General features: G+C 40.1%; 1 protein-coding gene across 4 annotated transcripts in view; it reads right to left on the reverse strand.

Annotated features, from left to right (window-relative positions):
- The window catches only part of PEPD (peptidase D), a 215,716-nt gene that overhangs the window by 7,902 nt on the left and 190,477 nt on the right, over positions 1–17,337 (reverse strand). For all 4 annotated transcript variants that reach the window (XM_030581535.1, XM_030581536.1, XM_030581534.1 and 1 more), the window contains one exon: positions 1,918–2,109. In XM_030581535.1, coding sequence (XP_030437395.1) covers positions 1,918–2,109 — 192 coding nt within the window. The remainder of the gene's footprint in view (positions 1–1,917; positions 2,110–17,337) is intronic.

A 17,337-nucleotide genomic window follows, 5' to 3' on the forward strand; every position in this document is an offset into this window, starting at 1 on the left:
AGTCCTTTCCTATGCACCAATCCCCTTGGCAAATTCAGAGGCCCAATCCAGTTCTTCTTAGATGGAAACAGCAGTCATCATTAAGGGAGATAAAGCAAAAATTAGGGAAGGGATTGGATTTTGGGGGCTCATGGAACCCCCTGGAAGGAAACATTTACAGTTCAACACATGAAGAGTGAGTTAGTTGGGCAACAACTTAGCAATGCTGGGCTCATGGATACAAGCAGAAAATGGACTGTTCTACTCCAAACACACACAATGGGAGCCCATGAATCCCCCCACATGCTCTGTCCTGCAGAGCTAAAACGCAAACATGTGTTCCTCCTTTGGGGTGTTTGCACCAATACAGTGAATAATTGGGGGTTTAGCTGAATATTTCCAAGGTAAGAGAGCCAGGATTCAATCCAATTACTAAATGGTTCCCAAAGTCTGTTCTTGGGATAAGTAACAAAAACCCAGCCTACTTTTATGGTGGTGGTTAACTGGGACAGGGCGTCTACAGTGTCCCTTTAAAACAGGTTTAATGGTCAAATACAGTATGACATGCTCAAAGTTAGAAAAAGTAGAGTTAAACGTAACACACTCCTTTCATTCATCAGGATCATGACTGGCTGGCAAGTGCTGACAAAAGAAATAACAAGGTAAGATAACATCCCAAATTACACACCAGAGGGTAAAGTCTCACATCGTGTGATAAGATTATATACTTTGGATATAGTACTTTTAAAGCCAGTTGTATAGTAGATTGGATGACTCAGAGAATTGATAATGGAATATGGAACCTTTTGTTTCTAGGTTGGCGGTTCAAAGCCAGCTCAGATCAACAGTGGTGAAGCTGTTACTAGCAGATGACTGTTTGGTGGATTATGAAAAATTAGTTGGTGATAGCAATACAGACAATTCCTAAATCACTACCACAGTTGCCACTAACTGTTGTCCTTGCTTAGAGTCAAGCCAAGGAGTGCCGGCTGAACTAAAAGCCTCTCCACCAGTTAAGGGATATACTGACAAGGGAAAGCTCTAATTCCTACTGCTTGTGTTGTTTCTTGACTGTGGAAGAACACAGGATTTACAGTCTTCAGAGTGTCAATCTGACAGCTTTCAAAAATGCTAATTTTGCTAAGGAGAAAAAGTATCTGAAGGCATCTAACTGGTTAAATGTTCTAGAGTGAAGTTAGTGAGGTGAGAAGTGTCACAGATAGCATGATGGGAATGAGTCCCTCTGCTTATTCACATACACACTAGCCATTAGGATGTAAATGATAATTTGGGGTCATTAGTGGTGCAAGACTCACACCCCATAGCCTCTATTCTGAGACAGCCATCCTCCTCCATGCACAATCTGCCAGGTAGGCCTTGCAATATGGAGCCTGAGCAGCCAAGGTCAAACCTACATACTCATGAAAACCCTGAACTTCCCTATATAGCATCTCACCATTCTTGGTGCACAGGTTTCAGGACAACTATAATCCTCCTCAAGTACTTTTTCAGTTCTTTACTAATGCCACGCTGGATTAAGGAACACAAGGCTTTCCTTCCACAGCAGAAGTGAACAATTCTCTTTGTGTTGCTGGCTTGAGGAGAAACTAAGTCAGCAATATGAACCTTAGTATCTTGTTTCATAATGTACAAGTTTCTTTGCCTCGCCCTGCAGACATGCTACCTATTGATGGAGGAGAGTACTTCTATCAGTGAAGAAAATGGGCCTCCAGTTAATCTGAGGTGAATGAGTTAAAGAATGAATTCAGAAAGCATGCAGTTGGGCTGAGGGATTCAAATGACAGAGTGCCCTCTACAGAAGTAGTTTCCTTCATAATGTATTACATTTTCTAAAATAAAATTTCTTCCTGCACATGCATGAAAAGACAAAGCCAAAAATCTGCCAGAACCATTATCTAACCCAGTGAAGTTACTCACCCCACCAAATCTTCGAAAACGCTGCAGGACTTCATTATTGATGAAACAAGACTGTGAAGGATCATTGAGTGCTTGGTCCAACAGGTGGTCAATAAAGTAAATGCCTGGTTCCACGGTCAGCACCATGCCTTCCTTAAGAATGCGGGCAGTTCTCAAACTTTTGAGGCCTGGCAGGTCAATGCGGTCAACTCCCTAGGAAAGAAGAATTTGTATTAAATGATAGAAAAATAAACCCACAGTTAGCCTTTTATTATAACTCTTCTGTGTTGAGTCCTCTAAGGATGTATGAAAACCTAGAAAAGCTAGAAATGGAGTTGGAAGTGGAGGACTGAAATAACACAATACAACCATCTCTGTCTTAACTTTCACATCCATTTGCACTTCAAACAAATAGATTCACAGCTTTAAAATAGATACACAGCTGTGTAAACGGAGCTTTTTTTCCACTGTGTAAATGCTGGCTCACCATTTTACTTGGTATTGAACTCCCACCTTGTTTACCTCTTTAGAAAAATAAAAACTATTTGTATTATTTCCTCCCCCTGCACCCTTTCTAAAGCATTTCCAATGTAACATTTTAAAATAAGTTATAAATCTTGAAAAACGGGCCCATTTTATTGCTGAAGGAATTGAATTATGGAGCATGAGACAATTCTCTAAGGTTATGCAAATCAATATCCTTATTGAATGTTATTAAAATGCATATATGACCGTGATTCAAAAAGCAGTGAATCTACAACAGTTCTCACCTTGAGTGACTTCACAACGGCAGTCCATTTGGAACTAGATTTTTTCAAATTCAGACTTTCAGGCAACATGAGACTGACTGATTTTACTGAAAACATAGTCGAAGCAATCAAGTTCTGACAAGTAAAACACTCTCTTCTTTCCAAGAGTTGGTTATGTACAATGATATATGAAGACATGCTTAATCAAGAAATTAGAAACATTGCAGAGACTGGTTGAGGATATTAATAATCTTCCCCAAAACGTGCCAGGTATTGCAACACTTGAATAAAAATAAATCCCACTGTCTTCAATTAAAACATCAAAATCCTTTGTGTCTTCAGCACAGTTTCAGCAGCAAAATATTGTGATGACCAATATATGGATCATAGGGCTGGCAAGCCTGCTAGCACTGACATATGTAAAGTTAAGAACCTGTATTTCCACTGAAGCCAATGGGACTACTCATGTGAGTAGAGTCAAGCATGAATGGAAGTGTTTGCAGGATAAGGATATTCTCCTCTCTGGTCTTCACAGAGCTTTGCTAATTCATCTCTTAAAGCTAACATCCTTGTTCATAGTGGGCTTGGAACTGTTAGTACAGCTATGCATAATGGGGAAGTGAACACTTCCTTTCTCCAGGTATTAAGCAGGTTTCCTCTCCAGTAACTTCAGCCTTTGTCAGCTGAGGGACAGAGGCTAGGAATAAAAGTGAACCAAGGTATGTCAGGTGGCAGAATGAGGGGCCTGAATCAACCATATTTTAGTTTTCAGTGAACTGTCCCCTTTCAAAGTGTGTAATACTCACATTACCCCTATTTGCTCAAAATCTCTGATTTTTAGTTCAGAGAAAGTTTATTTCTCATCAATACTAAATGGCAATTTCAAGCAATAAAGTTTATTTTATTTTTGCCAGTCACCTAAACTGTATTTGGGGTTTCCCGTCTGGGTATTTAGTCTCTTCTCATGTATGATGTCTACCCTGGCCAATATTTTCAAAGGTGGGTGCGTAATCCATATTTAAGGAGCTAAAAGAATGGCCTGATTTTCAGATGTGATTTTCACCTCTATCACTGACTTCAGTGGCAATTGTGGGTACTGCAGCCTCTGAAAATAAGGCCACTGTTATTTAGGAATCGTGTTTTGAACATTTCCAGTGTATATTTGATAAACTCAGTCTTGTTTGTTTGCTTTCGTGAGTTTTGATCAGGATTTTATGCTTATTATTCACCAGGATTAATCTAAAACAGGGCAGCTCAGATGTAATCATCTTGCTGAGCTATGATTGGGAGACAATCACTATTTAGAATTTGTATATGTCTTAAATGCTGAAATGATCAATACGTTACTTATTTAAGATCTATTTATAATTGAACAGAGATGGAGCATCTTTCCTTCACTGCTGTCCTGTGAGCAATGTCATCTTGGTCTCATTTTGTAATTCTTAAAGCCAAGGATATAAGGGCATCTAGTTTTGTGGATTCATCTCTTTCATGAGCTGTAAAGAATTAGATTAGTAGAGGGGCCTTTTGGAGTTTTTACAAATATATCTAAGCAGCTTTATACAAACTTCCCCTGAACTAACACACCATATTTGACTTTTATCTCCCCAATTTTGGTTTTAAATTCCTTTTTGCAAACCATTCCAAGCCATTTGCTAGATAAACTGATATACAATGAAAATAACCCAGATGCCAAAAAAAAACTCTGAAGGCATCATTGACACTGTTTTTGTAATTATTACTTTCCACTTAAAACAAATGAGATGAGACACATTTTCTTATAAAAAAAGTATTGGTGCTCACTGTTAAGATCTTTAAGTTCAGCTTTTAGAACAAGGCACAGATGCTTTATCTGTCCTGCTTGCAGTCAAATACTGCTTTTAACACTTCCTCCCCAGAGATGACAAATGTTTGCTATCAATACGCACAAAGTAATTTACAACTGCTCTGGTGGCAATCTGCTGTTTCTGACAGCAAAGTATTTTTGCTCTAAGTTCCAATCCCAGGTTCTTTGGATTTTAGTAGCGGCTGGGGACGTGGTTACGGGATAAGGCTAAATTTGTGCACCAAACTGTCACGGGAGACAAACTCCAGCAGAGAGTAAAGATTGGGGAGATCAGATTTTCAAAGTTACAAATCAGGAACCCTGTTTCTGGGGCTGAAGTGGGGGAGTTAACGGCACTCTTTGGGGGATGGGGGGGCAGCAACGTGTGCACTGGAGGGTTTGGCAATGTGTGAAAGAAAAAGGAAATAAGACCAGTTCCTCCTCTTCCTCTCTCAACCCAAGAGCACCCTCCTTTTCCCATGTGTAAGGCAGAGCTAGTTAGTAGCTTATTAGTGGCCTTGGGCGTGGGGAAGGAAAAGGGACAGGGTATCAATATGTGATAGGTTAAGGTGGAAGAGATCTCGCTCTCTCTCTAGGTACATTCAGGGTATGTCTACATCACAACTGGAAGTGTGATTGCAGCTTGGCAGACATGCCCACATTAGCTGTAATCTAGCTAACGAGTTAAAAAAGGCAGCAAGACATAGTGGCATAGAGCCTGGCCTGGGCTAGCAACATAGTAAGTACTCTGGGTTCCAGATGCGCTTGTACAACTGATGCCACCATATCTACACTGATATTTTTAACCACATTAAGCTAGATTACAATTAGCACAGGTATGCCTATCTAAACTGCAATCCCCATCAATTGCAGTGTAGACATACCCGTATCATGCTCATCACTCTGATATTTGAGTACCTTACACGGTACCTGATTTTTTAGACATACTAGCACTCATCTCATTCGTTATCAAATTCATCAGCTCAGGTGGCTGGCAGCTTCTCTGAGCGTGTCTACACTGCAATTAAAAACCCGCAGCTGGTCTGTGCTTGCCAGGCTTGTGGGGCCCAGGTTAAGCGACTGTTTAATTGCGGTGTAGACATTCAGGCTTGGACTGCAGCCCGAGCTCTGGGACCCTCACACCTCGCAGCCCAAGATCTACACCACAATTAAACAGACATTTAGCCCAACCCTGGTTTTTAATTGCAGTGTAGACATATCCTTTAGGAGCAGAGTCTGCTCAGGCTACTTACAAAAACTGGGTTAGACTAACTCTTTTCTGTAAAACTGGCAGGGTCCCTGGTACAGGCCTGAAAATAGGAATAACTGCTGTTTCCAGGGCCATCCTACTAAAGATCATATTGTATTGGGTGCATAACCTGGCGGACAAAATATGTCCCATTGACCCCAGGATCCTCCGTTAGATTTTCTCCCTTTTATAAGTTAAGTTTCCATACAGCATTCTCATCCAAATAACTAACACCTTGAATCAAGCACTGAATACTCTCTATAGTATTGCTGCTTGTTGAGAGCTGAACTGGAGGATCAAAATGAAAGTGCTGCATCACTAGACTTTATTATGTGTATTTCACTAGTGCCTAGGAGCCCCAGTCATGGACCAAGACTCCATTTTGCTAGGTGCTGTACAAGCAACAAAAAAGGCAATCCCTGCCCCAAAGAGAAATGTAGAACAGTACAGTAAACATTTTATCACCCATGCACCTAAAAAGGTACATTCAATGGTATCTTGGGAAGCCTTGCTTTTGAAGAACTGTTTATCTTATTGTACACATCAAGCAACAAACAGTATCCAAAACCATAGTCTAGCCCTGTGACTTTATTTTGAAGTTCTATTTCCATTTGAAAATTGGTTCAGGCCCACGGTAAGGACAGATGTATGACACTGTCATTTGCAAGTGTTCTCCTGCCAAGAACATTGGATTCCAATTAATGGTTCATGTAAGGTAACAAAAAACAGCAAATCTAGGCAACAAGAACTGTCAAGGGAACAACAGAATTATTATGTAATTCTAGATCACATCCAGTGCACTGCAATCATGACTATGTTCTCTAATTAAAAATTAAATATTTAAATAATCATACTAACAACATTTATATTATACTAAATCTATATTAAAAATAAGAGTTAAGTTGTTCTATCAGTCACCCATTTTTCACATCTATGTCTAATGAGCTCATTTATTGTGGGGGGGGGGGGGAGGAGGGGAAGAGTCCTGAATGGCTAATAATAAAATAAAACCTTGAATTTCATACAATTTGTCTCTTGGTCCTTTCTCCCTAAATCTTTGGTTCTCTTGCTCAGTGAATTAAGTAATCTCCAGTTACCATTCTGTCTGGGTTTTATGGACAGCCCTAGCAGACTCCAGCCAGCTAAAGGAGCTGCTGAAACTGACAGCTGGTTAGATGAGTACCTGCTTCAAACACCATATAATTCTCCTGGTACCTGGGAGACGCAGTTTCCTTTTCTGGAGGATAATATAAATACTTGTCAGAGCTTTTGGGATGCAACTAAAAGTTAACACTGGGGAAACTGAGACCACAATGTAATTTAGCTATTTTTATGTTAAAAAGTTTTTCTTCTTTTCATAGGCACCAAGCTTGGCACGAAGTTTAAAAGGCACTCTAAACTTTCCTTGCAATAACTGGAAGAGCATCAGGAAGCAGAATTATCTGTCATTTATTACAAGTAGCACTGGATGTTTGGAGTCAGGTAAAGTGGGATTTTAATCTATTCCTGTAATTTGGTTCTGATCTTACCTTTCCATGTCATTTCTGCTTCCCCATTCTCAGATGTCACTAGGTTCTCCTGCTGCCATTATGAAAGTACTGGAAAATACTGAATGTTTTTTTCTATTTCAACAGATTTAATTCAAATCAGGAATGAGTGTAAATGGCAGATACTGAATGGTAAAATCACCATGTTGGCAGCTACAATATAATCAGAAAGAATAGGAGAACATTAATACCCAATGTTTTAATACTCAAATGACTTTTTTTTGTTACAGACAGAGAACATCTGTAGGATATTCTGGGCTTTTTCTTTTGTGGGCTTTTTGTCATTAATGTTGATAGGAATTGCCTTTCTAATAACCCAAAGGTACAACACTGGAAACTCACCCCACAGTAATACTTTTTACAGCTTATTTTCTGTGTATTGTTTAAAATATAACTACACCTCTACACCGATATAACACTGTCCTCAGGAGCCAAAAAATCTTACTGTGTTATAGGTGAAACCGCGTTATATTGAACTTGCTTTAATTCGCTGGAGTGCACAGCCCTGTCCCCCCCCGGAGAACTGCTTTACCGTGTTATATCCAAATTTGTGTTATATCAAGTCACATTATATTGGGGTAGAGGTGTGTATTATCACAATCAGTAAATTGCTTTGAATACACCCACCTATATGTACGTTAGTCCTTGTTTAAAAACAGAGATGGACACTGCAAAATTCAGATCTAAACTCCCCCTCCCAGATGTAAAGGTTTTTTGACTGAGTATTAATTAAAAAGAAACACAAAACAAAATCAGTTTCCTGATATTCAAATGAAGGGGTAAAGACCCCGAGAAGTCAAAGTTTCATAACTTGGTAGGTAAGGGGCTGCACTGTATCATGAATGAGCTTTCTTCCTTTTCTGTTTATGTTAAAAACCGTTTTTTCTACTACAACCTGTAAATCCAAAAACTTTAGAATAAGCCCTCGCAGAAAAGGCCTTTGGGACTTGATAGAGAATGATAACCAGGGCCGGTGCAAGGATGTTTCGCGCCCTAGGCGAAACTTCCACCTTGCACCCTCCCCACTCCCGCGCCCCCACCCTGAGGCACTCCCTCACGGCAGCTCCCCCCACATGGCAGCTCTCCCCCTCCACCCTGAGGCGCCCCACCCGCCGCAGCTCCCCATCCCCCACCGAGGCCCCCCCCAGCCCCATCTCACCCCTGCTCCATGGAAGAGCACAAGCACCCCGAGCATGCCATGGCTGCTTCACTTCTCCTACCTCCCAGGCTTGCGGTGCCTATGCTGATTGGCGACACAAGCCTGGGAGGCGGGAGAAGTGAAGCAGCCACGGCGTGCTCGGGGAGGAGGCGGGGCAGGGGTGAGCTGGGGCGGGGAGTTCCCCTGCGTGCCGCTCCCGCCCCCACTTGCTGCAGGCGGCCCTTCGCGTGCTCCCCTGCCCCAGCTCCCTCCACCTAAATGCCGGCGGCGACCGGGTGGCTGAAGATCCGGCTGCCACAGTCGCTGCTGAAGAAAATGGCGTTCCCCAAATCCTAGTACCCTGGGCGACTGCCTAGGTCACCTAAATGGTTGCACTGGCCCTGATGACAACTTTTCTCCACATCTGTAAAATTACATAGCCAGGGTATAATACTCCATTAAAATTATATAGGTTGCTTTAAAAGTCTTATAGAAAGGACCTATTCTGTACTAAAGACCTTGGTTTTTCAGGCTAATTTCTGTAGAACCTGATTGGTTTCATCCCTATTAAAGTCTATAGGATTTTTCCATATGGGAAGCCTTTGCAAATTTTCTTCTTGGCAATACTTTTCCTGCTCATTGCCAAGATGGCCTACATTGCAGTATACTGCAGAAAAGGGGCTGAATGAAAATGAAAAGATAAAGGAAGAGTAGCGAGTACCTCCTTATCTTCACTCCAGATACACAATTTATTACAGTGATAATGATGAACTCAGAACTAACCCTACACAAGTGATTGTCAAAAGGAAATCATCTTCAAACGAGTGAGCTAACAGTGGCGTTCCACACGGCTCAGTTCTTGGCCCTATGCTATTTTAACATTTTTATTAATGACCTGAAAGAAAATAAAATCATTACTGATATAAAGTTTGCCCACGACACACAAATTGTGGGAGTGATAAATAATGAGGAGGACAGGTCCCTGGTACAGAACAATCTGGATCATTTGGTAAGCAGGGTGCAAGCAAACAATATGCGTTTTAGTATGGCTAATTGTAAATGTATACATCTAGGAACAAGGAACATATGCAATTAAGACTAGAGATGTTCAAAGTAAAGATACATTCTACAACTTTTTTTTTTTTTTTTAATAACTTGAGATGTCCAAGGGACAGCTGTTAACCCAATTTAAATTAACTGATTTGTTATTGCAGAACGCCTTAAAATATACTTAGTGTTTTACAAAGCCTTACAGTCAATCAATACAACATGAAATTGAAACACCTCAAGAATCAAGAGACAAAGAATTGGGATTTAAAAGAAAATTTCGACCATGTCTTCCAATGTAAAACTTTTAACATTTTTCAATTGAACAGGCTCAAATCCTCATTTATATCCCATAAGGAATTTACTCAGAAAACAAATGAAAGTGTGGGGGAAAACTGTATCCATGTTTAAATGTTACGGTTGACGCCAAAACTAATGGAGATATCATATTCTGAAGTTAGCTTTTTCTGACTAAGGGCCAGATTTTCCTGAAGCACTTAGCATATAGCACTGGGCCCAGATTTTCAGGCCTGCTCAACTCCTATTTAGGACCCTAAATGAAGCAGCCAAATTTTCAAAAGTGTTCAGTATCCAGCAGCTCCCATCAAGAAGTACGCTATTTAGAGCAAGGTTTTCCATGAGAGCGGCTCACTGCAGAGAACTTCTTAAAACCAGGGCACTTATTTAGATCTTTAAATGGGAGCTGTTAGGTGCTAAATTCTTTGGAAAATCTGGCCATAAATGTAGTTTATATACCACCAACATTGTCTGCCAAAACTAAAAGCTTTTACAAAGCAACAAAAGAAAGATAATATATATATTTTGAACAAAACATTATTTTTATAGGATATTTGCATATATTTTGCAGTGTTGCTGTCAGGGTAAGAAAGTGCTTACCGAACGCTGCATGTAAAAGCTGCTTACTGGAAAAAAATATTACTGCCAATTTTGCAAAAACCTGGCTACTAATGAATAACTAATCTAAGATGACAATGTCTGGAATCAGTTTTTGGAACACAGCATACTTTGTGATGGATAGAAATTAGGAGATGAAAAACTTACTGTATTATTCCAAATTTAGCTGCTTATACTTGAAAAATAGTTGAATAATAAGTACTTGGAAAGTTTTTCTTTTTTAAAATAATTTTTAATGCTTTCAAAAATTCTCTCAGCCAAAAGCAAGTAACTTCTTCTTAGCTAATTAGAAAATAGGACAGGATACGGCAAGCATGTGCATAGCGTGTAATAAGCACACAAACAGCATTGTGAAATTCCTCATAAAAGCAGCCTGCTTGGTGAATGTTAAACACACCAAAAGAACTTCACAATCTATAAAATATATTTAAAATGTATCATCTCCTCATAAGAAAATGAAACATAGCCAAGACCTTTCTTTTAGTTTACATGGACAAGCGGTGTGTTCATGCTGCAGTGTCCAACTGTGTATATTTATAATTTAATTAAGAAAAATACAGTAGACAGGTTGATGGTTAATTCAGATGTGTGCAGAATTACTTGCATTGATTTCCTGATACAACACTGGTAGTATTAAAGCCTAAACTCTGCATAGAATTCACAGAGGCAGATGTTAAAGTGCCTCAGAGATCAAAATTTTAAAAGTTTTCTTCCTCTCCCCAAACTCCCAATCCATCATATTTTCAAAACCAAACTAATTTTGGACCTGTAATTTTACATGCTCAATCACTTGTAGATAGAGTTATCTAGTCATCTGAAATGTGAACATAATAGAAGAATAACTATACTGGGTCAAAGCAATGGGCCATTTAGCCCAATATCCTTTCTTCCAACAACAGACAGTGCCGGATTTTTCAAAGAGAACAAATAGAATAGAGCAATTATTGAGTGATCCATCCCGTCATTCAGTCCCAGCTTCTGGCAGTGAGAGGTTTAGGGGGACAGCGCGCACAGGATTGCATCCCTGACCATCTTGCTGGACCTATCCTCCAGGAATGTATCTAATTCTTTTTGGAACCCAGTTATATTTTTGGCCTTCACAACATCCCTGGCAATGAGGTCCAGAGGTTGACTGTACATAGTATGAAGAAGTATTTCCTTGTTTTTGTTTTAAGCTTGCTGCCTCTGAATTTCATTGGGTGACCTCTGCTTCTTATGTTATGTGAAGGAGTAAATAGCACTCCCTTATTCACTTTCTCCACACCATTCATGATTTTATAAGTCTCTACCATATCCCCCCCCTTAGGATTCTCTTTTCTAAGAGCTAGTCTATACTACCGGAGTAAATCGATCTAAGTTATGCGAATAACGTAACTGAAGTCGATGTAGTTAGATCCACTTACCGCAGTGGCTACATTGTGCTGTGTCGACAGGAGAGTGTCTCTTGTCAACTTCCCTTATGCTTCTCGGGGAGATGGGAGTACACAAATCGATGGGAGAGTGCTCACCCATCGATTTAGTGTGTCTTCACCAAATCCGCTAAATCAACATTGATTGGCATGGCATGCATTGATTACAGCAGTGCCAATCTACCAGTGCCCTAAAATGAACAGTCCTAGTCCTTTTAATCTCTCCTTACATGAAACCTGCTCCATATCCCTCCATACCCCAGTTTTGTTACCCTTCTCTGTACTTTTTCCAATTCTAATATATCTTTTTTGAGCTGGGCTGTTCAGAACTGCATGCAGTATTCAAGGTGTGGGTGTACCACGGATTTATATAGCGCCATTATAATATTTTCTGTCCCTTTCCTAATGGCTCATAACAGTCTGTTAGCTTTTTGGACTGCTGCTGCACACTGAATGGGTTAGGTATGCAAATGCATGTTTAATTTGAGAATGAAATTCCATGACTATATGCACTCAATCTATATTCAGCTTAAGTGTTTGTTCATAAAGTTAGCATACAATTACACTCATTTTATAAACATGCAACAGAGAGCTTAATGTATTTGAAATCTTATCCCTAAATTCCTATGCACCCACAACTGACTGCATCTGCAAAACTGAAGACACAGATTAGTCAGAATTTGAATATATAGCCCTTAAAATAGATTGTAAAATATAAAAGAGAACTAACATTTGTTAATTTTGATTTATGTATATAAACAACTCCTTTCCTGAAACACATAAGGGAAAAGAAAGCAACTCTGTATGCTATATGAGCATTTGTAGAAACTGGATCACTGCAACTGAATGTCGTGGGTTCTTCTCCAGCTGGTTGGAAGTATGGAGGTTGTTTGCCCTTATATGGGGTCCCTTCTCCAAATGGAGGTGGCGAGCAGAATCTACCTGGACAGAGCAGGGAGGAACAGGAGGTGGCTGAATCAGGTGCTGGGGGCACTCCTTGTGGAAGATGTCCAGTGGAGGTACTTCCCACAGAGGGGATATGGTTCTCAAATAAAATGGACTGGAAGGGGATTTAGAAGAAAGCATCCCTTTAAAAGCAGCAAAGAGTCCTGTGGCACCTTATAGACTAACAGACATTTTGGAGCATGAGCTTTTGTGGGTGAATACCTGCTTCGTTGGATTCATGCATTCATCCACGAAAGCTCATGCTCCAAAACGTCTGTTAGTCTATAAGGTGCCACAGGACTCTTTGCTGCTTTTACAGATCCAGACTAACACAGCTACCCCTCTGATACTTGACATCCCTTTAAAGAAGCTGGAGAAGTGGAGGTTCGGGGCTCCTAATATCTGGTGCAGGTGGGAGCCAATTCCCCGTCCTTTTTCCAGACCCATTCATCCTCATATGAGGAGGCCCAGAAACAGGCTGGCTGGGACCAGGTTGGGTTGTAAGAGGGTTGACAGCAACTCTTCCAAGTAAGGGGGAAAACAATTAAGGAACTAATGATGACCTGCTCAAAACAATTTATTGCTGGTTATTTCCAGATATTCTACATGAATAAAGTTGCAGTCTAATTAAATCACATCCATTGCATCTTGTCTTTCTTCCGGTGTAGCTGGAACAACTACTGATTTGTAATGAAGAAAAGTCTGTGATAGAGCAGAAGAATCTGTTGCTTTATATCTAATTGAAGAAAAATTCTGGGTTTTCTCTCTATACGTGAGGCTCTGGCCTTAGAAAATGTATATCCTGTAGTTATTTTTAAAAGTGCAGGAGATATCCTACTTTTCTAATTCCTCTCATCTGTTCTAAAACTTACTTGGCTCTCGGGCCTTCAAAAGATTACACAAACATTAAAGTATAAGTGGAAGTAGTTTCACTACTCATATGCTTAAAGTTAAGTAAGGGTATAAGTATATGAAGCATAAGAATGGCCATCCTGAGTCAGACCAATGGTCCATCTAGCCCAGCATCCTGTCTTCCAGTGGTAACCAATGCCACGTGCTTCAGAGGGAATGAACAGACCAGGGCAAATACTGAGTGATCCATCCCATTGTTCATTCCCAGCTTCTGTTAGAAGCTTATGACATCTAGAGCATGGGGTTGTGTCCCTGATCATCTTGGCTAATAGCCACTGATGGACCTATCTTCCATGAACTTATCTAATTCTTTTTTGAACCCAATTATAGTTTTGGCCTTCACAACATTCCCCGGCAATGAGTTCCAAAGGCTGACTGTGCGTTGACTGGGGTCTTAGATTCTGTAGTCCACTAGCAGATCTCCCTTGAATCTGCCAAGTCGCTCCTGCCATGAGTGTTCAATGCCAGCATGAGGTGAGAGAACAGCATGGACAGAGGGCAAAGGACCACTAACTGTCTGTGCCATATAAGTTAGCGATGAAGCTTTGCACACAGCAAAGGGTTCAATTTAATTTGTTTCTTTTTCATTAAATTAAAACTGAAAAGCCCATTCCAGTACACTCGCATTTCTGTAATTGTGTGTCAGTTATTAACTATACACCGTAATGTTTAAAATAAAACATAGGTTCAAATGTTTACATATGATTTCTTCCCTCGCCTTAAAAAGGCAATCCCCAAAGAGCAGCCATTATGTGGCATAACTAAGATAATATGAAACCCTGTGGTTTACTGGGGAGAAATCTAACACAGCTTTCAAATGACATCTCCATCAGTATTTAACATCATAACTGTGAAATGTAGCTTTTAAAAAAGAAACATTCAATAGGATCATGGTACATGAATGACCCCCCACCCCAACATAAACATGATCCTAAATATATTAATATCATGCTTAAAAGCTCCTGTAACTGATTTCTAACATTTCTCATAATGTATGACACATTATTGAAAACATTTTTTCTTTTAAAATCTTGTGATACTAAAAAAATAAAAAACAAGGAAAAATCTTTCCGAAAATATTGAAGCTAGCTTTATTTATGATCATATCAGCCAAACTCCTTGGCCATTACAGTTTGTTATTTAGACTGTTGCGAACGTCTCATTGTTGAGTGTAAAATTACAGAATCTCTTCTTTCAGGCACTATTAATGAACCATCAAATTAATTTTGGGGGAAATGATAACTATTGTCAAATTCACATAGCACTCAGAGAATGCATTTAATACACAAAAATAGTTCTTCTAATTCTAGGAAATGATGTTATTAATGCTCTGAAAAGCGTATTAGTCAGTCATTCTTCTATATTAGGGCTTGTCTACACTTAAAATGCTGCAGTAGTGTAGCTGTATCACTAAAGCTGCGCTGCTGTAGCACTTCAGTGAAGACACTACCTACACCAATAGAAGGTGTTCTCCCTTGGCATAGGTACTCCACCTCCTTGAGAGGCAGTAGCAAGGTCAGTGGGAGAATTCTCCTGTCAACCTAGCACTGCCTACACAGAGGGTTAAGGTCGATTTAATTGCATCGCTTTGGGGTGTGGGTCTTTCACATCCCTGAACACTGTCCTAATTTCCTTACATAGACCAGGCCTTAATCAGACTGCATTGACACACACATTACATCATTATTTAGGACATTTCATCATGGTTATTTTCTGTTATTATTCTAGTCAGGCTTTAAGACATTTGTCATCCATCTTTTAAGAACAAGAGAAGCTGCATATCGTGCTTGTACTTGAGAAAAAAAACTTTTCAGTGTTCTTCAACTAAGTGGCCAGAATATGATTACATGTAAAGACCAACTAGTGACTGGAGAAGGCAATTCTTTCGGCATAGGTATGTATGTACGTACACTCACACCAGAGCCTTAAGTTCTTCTCCTATGTAGCTGTCATAGCATTCCCTCTCAGATCTGAACCTTAGAGTTCAGAAAATGAGATACTAGCACCTAAATCCTCTAAGCTTAATTACCAGCTTAGATCTGGTAGCACTACCACTACCCAAAAATATAGTGTTTTGGGGCACTCTGACCTCCCCAACCTTCCCTGGTGACCCCAAGAACACAGATCCCTTGGGTTCTTAAAACAAGCGGAGAAATAAACCATTCCCCCCCACCTTTCCCCCTCTCAGAATTTCCCTCTCTGGGCTATCCTGAGAGATACTGATCCAACCTCTAAATCACCATACAGAGAAGCATCTCCCTTCTCTTCCACAGAGGCAAACAGATTCAAGGAAAACAGAGAGAGATTCTCTCTCTCCCCCCCACCCCAGTCTCCCCCACCCATCCTGGTGAGTTATCCCAATCCCCTGGAATAAAACAGGGAAACAAGGGGAAAAAAATCAATCAGGTTCTCTAAAAAAGAAATCTTTTAATAAAAGAAAAGAAAAAGTAAAGAATTATCTCTGTAACTTCAAGATGTAAATATACAGGGTCCTATAGCTTACAGACACCAGAAAGAGACTTTCTCCCCAGTACCAATACAAATCAAAATATTCCCAGCAACTACACATATAAAAGTTAACCAGCCAGATCCACAATTGCAAATAGAGTAAAACAATCAAAAAGCCTAAACCGCCTGTTTTTAATTACTATTTGAAAAGAAACTTAGAGAGCCTGTAGTAATGTCTGGTCTCTCTCAGACCCCCCGAGAGAAGAACCCACAACGGACAAAGAACACACACAAAAAAACTTCCCTCCACCCAAATTTAAAAGTATCTTGTCTTCTGATTGGTCTTCTGGTCAGGTGTTCAGTTCCCTGCTTGTAACCCTTTACAGGTACAAGAGACATTAACCCTTAACAATCTGTTTATGACAGTAGCCTAAACCAATTATTATGCAGTAGCAGCAGTTGTGGACTAAGAACTGATGCAAGAATCCCACTCAAGCTGATTCTCACACTAACAAACCACATTCACTTTTAAACTCTTTTTCCTTTTCAGAAAAATATGCATTTTAAAATTGAACTGAAGAGAGAAAAATGTATGAGCCACATAGTTTTGTTTAAAATTAGTAATAGAAGGATAGAGAAAAACATTTTAATAGCAACCAGATTGTCTCAGGAGACTCTCCTTCTGCAATGTGTGTAGTATAGACACAACAGTCATGCTCTTAGGTTTGAAAAGATTACAAAGGCTTGATGAGAGACCTAACAGTCCGGTTCTTTCTACGCCTACTGCTGATCAATACACTGAGTGACACACTACAGCCAATGAATATATGGTGACCCATGTTGGAAAAATAAGCCAATGATTCACAGGAACTAGACTTCAATGTAGGAAAATGGGCAGCCAGGGAAAAGCCCGTGGGCAGGTGTTTGGGAGGGACTGTATCTCCCTCCTCCCTTCAAGAGATATTTCTCCTTTTTGCAAAGTATCTTTCCTCTAAAAATCTCCATGAAAGAACTGCAGGGATGTGCATTATGTATTGACAAGGTGTGTGCTCCTCGCAGGTGTGTGTTTTATTTTTCCAGGCATATCCGCATCTACTCTGTCAAGAGTTTGTCATCAGTCCCATTTAGGGCCTTATCCTGCATTGCTGCCAGAGGGTGGGCTCTGTCACCTCCAACACCATTCAGACTTGAAGACACTCAGCTTTTCGCAGGAACCATTGAGGTTCAGAATGAATGCAGACTTTAAAATGGCATTTC

The sequence above is a fragment of the Gopherus evgoodei genome, chromosome 12 (genome assembly GCF_007399415.2).
Source record: "Gopherus evgoodei ecotype Sinaloan lineage chromosome 12, rGopEvg1_v1.p, whole genome shotgun sequence".
Taxonomy (NCBI): Eukaryota; Metazoa; Chordata; order Testudines; family Testudinidae; genus Gopherus; species Gopherus evgoodei.